Source organism: Carcharhinus amblyrhynchos, chromosome 12 (genome assembly GCF_965287045.1).
Source record: "Carcharhinus amblyrhynchos chromosome 12, sCarAmb.v2.hapA, whole genome shotgun sequence".
Classification (NCBI taxonomy): domain Eukaryota; kingdom Metazoa; phylum Chordata; class Chondrichthyes; order Carcharhiniformes; family Carcharhinidae; genus Carcharhinus; species Carcharhinus amblyrhynchos.
In genome coordinates this window covers 24011950-24018701 of record NC_137335.1, presented here as the reverse complement: position 1 = coordinate 24018701, position 6752 = coordinate 24011950, and the positions used below count along the sequence as shown (strand labels likewise).

General features: G+C 43.1%; 1 protein-coding gene across 1 annotated transcript in view; it reads right to left on the bottom strand.

The window, feature by feature from the left end:
• Positions 1 to 2477: 2477 nt before the first annotated feature.
• prkn (parkin RBR E3 ubiquitin protein ligase) overlaps positions 2478 to 6752 on the bottom strand; it is a 1024997-nt gene continuing 1020722 nt past the window's right edge. Inside the window, exon 12 of the mRNA XM_080200221.1 lies at positions 2478 to 4571. Within this exon, the coding sequence (XP_080056347.1) occupies positions 4462 to 4571 (110 nt within the window). The 3' untranslated portion in view covers positions 2478 to 4461. The remainder of the gene's footprint in view (positions 4572 to 6752) is intronic.

Here is a 6752-nt window from a genome sequence, read left to right as displayed (position 1 = left end):
TCCCTGGGTTTCTTGACGTATCTCCACCAGCCTTGGGAGGAACAGGCCCAAAGGCCCAGCAGCTAGTTTGGGGACAGCTGATTCCAGGCCTCCAGCAGACCTCCGTGCACCTGAACCCTCGGGTGTGCCCGCCTCCATCCGATGTGCATCAGCAACTGTGATGTGCTCATCAGATTGTGACCCAGAAGCCTCAAAACTAAAGGTACCCACTATGGTGATCATCTTTGGTGGGTTGTGTGGTAAATGCCGGTGACACTTTAGTGGTGCTGCCCTCAGTGCCTCACTCCAAGTGCCTCACTGCCTCAGAGATTTCCTCAGTGCCTCACTCGCTCAACAATGAGGCCAGTAATCTCTCTGTGAGGGGATTGTGGAGGCCAGCGATGAGGCCAACGATGTTCGGGGGGGTTGGATTTTCTCAGAGGATCATTAGGCTTTGGAATTTTTTTCCCAGTGAGCAGAGGCTGGTTTGTTGAATGCATTCCAAGTTGAGTGAGACAGATTTTTGATTGATGAGGGAATTGAGGGTAATGGGAATTGGCAAGAAAATGGAGTTAAGACTAAAATCAGATTATCTATGGCTTTATTGAATGGCAGACCAGGCTCGATGGGCCAAATGGTCTACTCTTGCCCTTATTCCTTATGACCTTGTAAAGAATTATTTACTTTTGATGGTTTTATAAATCCTTATTACTAAAAAGCCTAAGTTTAGTTATATCACTTTGCCATTGATTTAAACCTATACCTCCTAAACTTAGTGATAACGCTAATCCATTAAAAGGCTCAGGTCAACACTGACCCATTTGATTGTATTCTCCAGAACACAACCCCATCTCTTTCCCATCATGACACACGTTATTTCTCAAATGAACAGACTGCTCTGTTGAACACCCTTGTGATTCAGTGTAGATTTTGATGCTGCAACAATGTAAAGAAGCTCTTTGTATAATTTCCAACAGTTGAAATCATGAAGTGTTTTTTCCTAAAAAGAAACTAAGCACCCAATGGGGAGGGGGTATTTAATTGGATGAATTTCCAGCACTCTATGCTTCAGAGTTCGCCAGGGGATTCACGCCAGTAAAGGGAAAACAGGGCCTGATTCCACCTGAGAGGCCAGTATCAGTGTGCTGAGCAGGCCACTGTGCATGTGCTGATCTGTCAGTAGGGAGATCAGTGCATGCTCTCTGTCCCCCTCACGCACCCCGCCCCCCCATTGCTGCCCTACCAATTTCTCTCCCCTCTCCCCCCACTGTGTTTACCAGTCTCCTTGACCCCTCCCCTCTAGGCCAGCCCCGATCGTCCCCCCTCCAGCCCTCAAGATCCCTAATGCAGAATGCGCAGCAGTTCCCCCCTCCCTGTTGGGCAGAGCTAGGGTGCCAGGCTGGCACCTTCAAGGGGCAACAGCCCTGCCCCTGATTTCCCAGGGTGCTTTAATGGCCTTTGTCCCCACCAATGAGCCCTTCACATCTGGTCCCCATTGACGGGGACCAGCTGTAATCTCTGCTGGTGGGAACCTCTCCCGGCAGGGGTGGAAACATTAGGAAGCCCAGACGATACCATCCCGGGCTTGCTAATGATATTGAAATTGCAATTTCAGTATGATAATCAACCTTATGCTGTTTGCCAGCACAAGGTAGATTATGCCATAAAAAACAGCCCGGGAAAGTCACAGTCAGTTGGACACCTGTTCTGAATCCCGCTACAGCACCCCCTCCCCATCCGCTGACATTTCCTGGCCTGCTGTGCTTCTTGAGCAGTGCAGAGGGCCAGGAAAATCACATGTTTGGTCAGAATTCTCCTCTAAACTCCAGGTTGGTGCTAGCCACGGCTTAGTGATAGGAAAGTATGTTGTCAAGAGGAGATAAAGAGTCTACAAAGGGATAAAGATAGGTTAAGGGTATGAAGTCACCTCCTTCCAATGCTGTGGTGTAAATGTTAAAAAAAAAGTCACCACATAATTCAATCAGCTCCATTTGTGACTAAGTGGAAGAAAAGGTTTTTCACTTCTGTTCAGATTTGTGCACGTGAGATTGATCAAACGACTGGAAAATACAGTCCTATTGTTCCACTCTGAAGTGATAAATAAAAGTTGTTCCATTCAGATGAACTGAAAGTTTGCAGTAGGATGTTGATTTTCACTTCATAATTTTTGGATAAAATATTTAATTAATACTTAAATTCAGAAGAAATGCAGCTGAAATGCACAAGTTTAAAGCCTGTAGTAAGCAGACACTGGGGTAGAAATTTGTCCCAGCTGATGGGGAAAGTGGACGTTATTAGGTTAGCTCCTGATAGAGTTACACTACAGTTTATGAAATTAAAACAAGGTTCTGCATGGAACAGATCTGCTTAGGCCCTAGGGCGGGAATGTGGAACTGAGTCACGACAGATCAGCCAAGATCTTATCGAATGGTGGGGCAGGCTTGAAGGGCTAGATGGCCTACTCCTGCTCCTATTTCTTATGTTCTTATGTTCTTATTCACAATATACATCAATGATTGGATGAAGGCGCCAAAAGTAATATTTTCCAGTTTGCTGAGAACAGAAAACTTGGTGGGAATGAGTGGCGAGGAGGATGTTAAGAGGCTTGTGATTTAGATAAGTTGAGTGAGTAGGCAAATACATGGCAGATGTGGGATAATATGGATAAATGTGAAGTTATCCGCTTTGGACAGAGAAACGGAATGGCAGAGAATTATTTAAACTGTGATAGTTTGGGAAATGTTGACGTACAAAGAGGCCTGGGTGTCTTAGTACACCAGATACTGAAAGCAAGCGCTCAGGAGCTGCAAGCAGTTAGGGAGGCAAACAGTATGTGAGCCTTCACTGCAAGAGGATTTGAAGACAGGAAAAAAGATGTCTTATTGCAGCTGTACAGAGACTACATCTGGAGCATCGGGTGCAGTTTTGGTCTCCTTACTAAGAAACTGCCTGGGTCACTAACTGTGTGGAGTCTGTACATTCTCCTGTCTGCGTTGGCTTTTTTCCAGGTGTTCCGGTTTCCTCCCACAGTCTGAAAGACGTGCTGGTTAGGTGCATTCTTCATGCTAAATTCTCCCTCAGTGTACCCGATCAAGCTCCAGTGTATGGTGACTAGGGGATTTTCACAGTAACTTCTTGCAGAGTTAATGTAAGCCTACTTGTGACACTAATAAATAAACTTTAAGAGGATATTCTTGCTATAGAGGGAGTGCTGCAAAGGTTCACCAGACTGATTCCTAGGATAGCAGGATTGTGATACAAGGAGAGATTGGTTTGACTATTCCATTATTCACTGGAATTTAGAAAAATGAGAGTATCTAAGTGAAACATATAAAATTTTGACAGCGTGGACAGATTGGATGCAGGGATGTTGCTTCCTCTGATCGGGGGATCTGGAACATACCACTATCCAGGGTAGGCCATTTATGATTGAGATGAGGACAATCTTTTTCACTCAGAGGGTTGTGGACCTGTGGAATTCTCTACTACAGAAGGTTGTGAAAGCCAAGTCACTGAATATATTTAAAAATGAAATAGATTTCTACACTCTAAAAGTGTCAAGAGGTACATGTAGAACGTGGGAGTGTGGTGTTGTTAGAGGCTCAGCCATGGTTTTGTTAAAGGGCTAAATCACCTACTCCTGCTCCTATTTTCTGCATAACCCATTTGTACCTTCTCCTGAGTCAAAAAGTCTTTGCTTAACAGCGCTGACCTGACCAAAACGCTACATTGGATACATTTCCGCTTACTATGGATAATGTTTGAACCAGTTCTACCCCAGTAGTTTATAGATGCATCCAAAATACATTCTTATTTGTGTAGCAAGGTGTCCTGATTTCACTATGTGAAGAAGACAGAAACAGCCCTTTACGCAGAGGTAAATATAAGAATGATAATTGAGAGGTTATCGTTATCTGGATAGACTGAACAGACTTGGATTCTTTTGTCCAGAAAATAGATGGTTGTTGGTGATCTTACAGAGTTCTTAAAAATAATGAAGGGGTTTGATAGGGTAAATGTAGAGAAGCTGTTTCCACTTGTGGGGAATCCAATCTAGAGGACACTAATATAAGGTTGTTTGTTAATAAGTTCAAAAGGCAATTTAGGAGAAATCTCAGGTAGTAGTTAGAATATGGAACACGCTACCACAGGGATTCAGAGTTCAGATTAATAGCTTAAATGCTGCATAAGTACATGAGGGAGCAACAAATAGAAGGGTTTTTAGAGAGTTGATGAGGGAGGGTAGGAGGAGGTATGGGGTATAAACACTGGCATAGATTATTTAGGCCACATGGCCTGTTTTCATCCTGTAAATTCATGTAAATGTGTGTAAATCATCATCCCTGAAGAAATGGAAATAAAGCTGAATTTCATGCATTGTGACAGGGTCACTAAAGGACTAATCAGATCCAAATCTCCTAGTCACTAATAAATTCAATGTAGTTTCCTAAAGCTCTGTTTGTTCTGCTTCTTCTTTTTAGGTTACTCGAACCAGTGGTCTCCCATGCAGTCACGATTCCATTCCTTACTGCACAGCCAGCACCACTGGAAGTGACAAGACGTTCTGGGACATTTCATGTGCATGCAGCCTCCTGTGGTAGGAAGAAGCATGCAGTCAGATCCATGAAACAAATACCTTACACATCAATAAAGCAAACCAATTGAATAAGATGAAGGATGGTATGGGGTGATATTTTTTCCCTAGATACACAAAGTGTGTACAGTTTGTGGATGCAAAGGAGAGGGGTAAAAAAGGAAAGGTCCATGATCTCCAACCCCTTAGTGTCCCCAAACAGGAAGGTGGTGCGAGCAGACTCCTCAGCATTCATGCAAAGCAGCCAGGAAGTAGAGGTCAAGTAAAACTAACTGTGTGAAGGATAATTCCCCATGGAACCTCTGCAGCAATGCTTGGAGGTGTCAATTTGTTTCTGAAGACCATTGGAAGCTTTTCTGTCTGACCTCCATTGAACTCAGTTGCACTAGCATTGCATAATAGTCTGGCTGTTAGTCTAACCTCTCTTATGGCATTGAGTTCTCTTGTCCATGCCTGGGTCAAGGCTGTGTTGAGGTGTGGAACCAAATACTTCTTGAGAAAACCAACTGAACATTGGTGGGCAGGTGTGGAATGATGGTAGCATTGATGACTCTTTCAATCAATGATTGGAAAGTTGATAGGGTGGTAATTTTGTGGGCTGGATTTTACCTATTAGTTATGAAAATACCTTGGCCATTTTCTATATTGTCATGCAGATGTCAATACTATAGCTGCACGTGAACAATTTGACCAAGGGAGAGATTAGGGTGGAATTTTCCAGTTGCACACACCCAAAGACTGGAATTTCCTACCTGAGGTCAATAGATCTTTGAAACAGTCTGCCAAGTTTTCTGCTTACTCACTACAGTTCCCACGTGGGTGGGGTGGGAAAATTCTGCACGTTATCACAGGTCCATAGCCAGGACAATGTCAATGCTGAGCAAGACTATGCAAGCCTAACCAAGTCTTGCCTTAAGCCAATGAGTCAATCACATAATATGGCAGAGTGGGTAGAATGGCAGGCTTCCTTCCCTGAAGGGCATGAGTAAACCAGTTGGATATTTACAACAAAATTGCAGGTTTTGTGGTCATTATTCCCATATGTCAAAGTTGGATTCGTAACTTGCCATGATTGCATTTAAACTCTAGTTTGCTACTCTAACACCATAACCTTGATATTTCTGTATCCAGTAATATTTTGGAAGCCAGTGAATAAAGATAGTTTCCACAGTTGATAATACTATGAAATATTTTACAGCATCTGCCATTTTGAAAATTGATAGGTACATACTTCTGACCTGTTCCAACCTTCATTAATCAGGTGAAATGACATTTCCAGAATGATATGAGGACCAGAAGGCTTAAATTATGAGGACATGTAAGAAGAAATAGGTGTTTAAGGTAGTTAAAAATATAATAGGGTAGATGGAGATAAATTAATTTCTCTACTGTGGTGTCCAAAATCAGGAAACTTACCTTTTTTTATTTTATGGGATGTGAGCATTGCTGGCAAGCATTTGTTGCTCATTCTTAATTGCCTTTGAAAGGCAGTGGCAGGCAATCTTCATGAACAACTGCAATCCATCTGCTCTAGATACATCTGCAGTGCTGTTTGGAAAGGAGCTCCAGAATTTTGACCCAGCAAAAGACTGACGATGAAGTACCAAGTCAGGATGGTATGGGGCTTAGAGGGCAGTTCACAAGTGATGATCCCATGCATCTGCTGCCCATTTCCTTGTAAGTGGTCGAGGTCATGGGTTTGGAAGATATTTTCAAAGGAGTCTTACTGAATTGCAGCAGTGCAGTTTGTATATGGTACACATTGCTGCCAGTGTGTTTGGTAATGAAGGAAACAAATGTTTAGGATGGTGGATGGGATGCCAATCAAGCGGACTGCTTTGTCCTCAATTGTGTCAAGCACTTGAGTGTTGTTGGAACAGCACTCATCTAGGCAAGTTGAGGGTATTACATCATTCTCCCAACTTGTGTCTTTTAGGTACATAATAGACAGGCTTTGGAGAGTCAAGAGGTGAATTACTCACCACAGAATTCCCAACAGCTGACCTGTTCTCGTAGCCAAAGCATTGATATAACTGGTCCAATTAAGTTTCTGTTTTCCCATTGACTCCAGTTTTGCTAGGGTTCCTTAATGACGTCTAATCAGTCATTCACACCTCACCTCTTGAGTTCAACTCTTCTGTGAGGTCAGGATCCAAGTGGCCCTGGTGAAATCCAAATT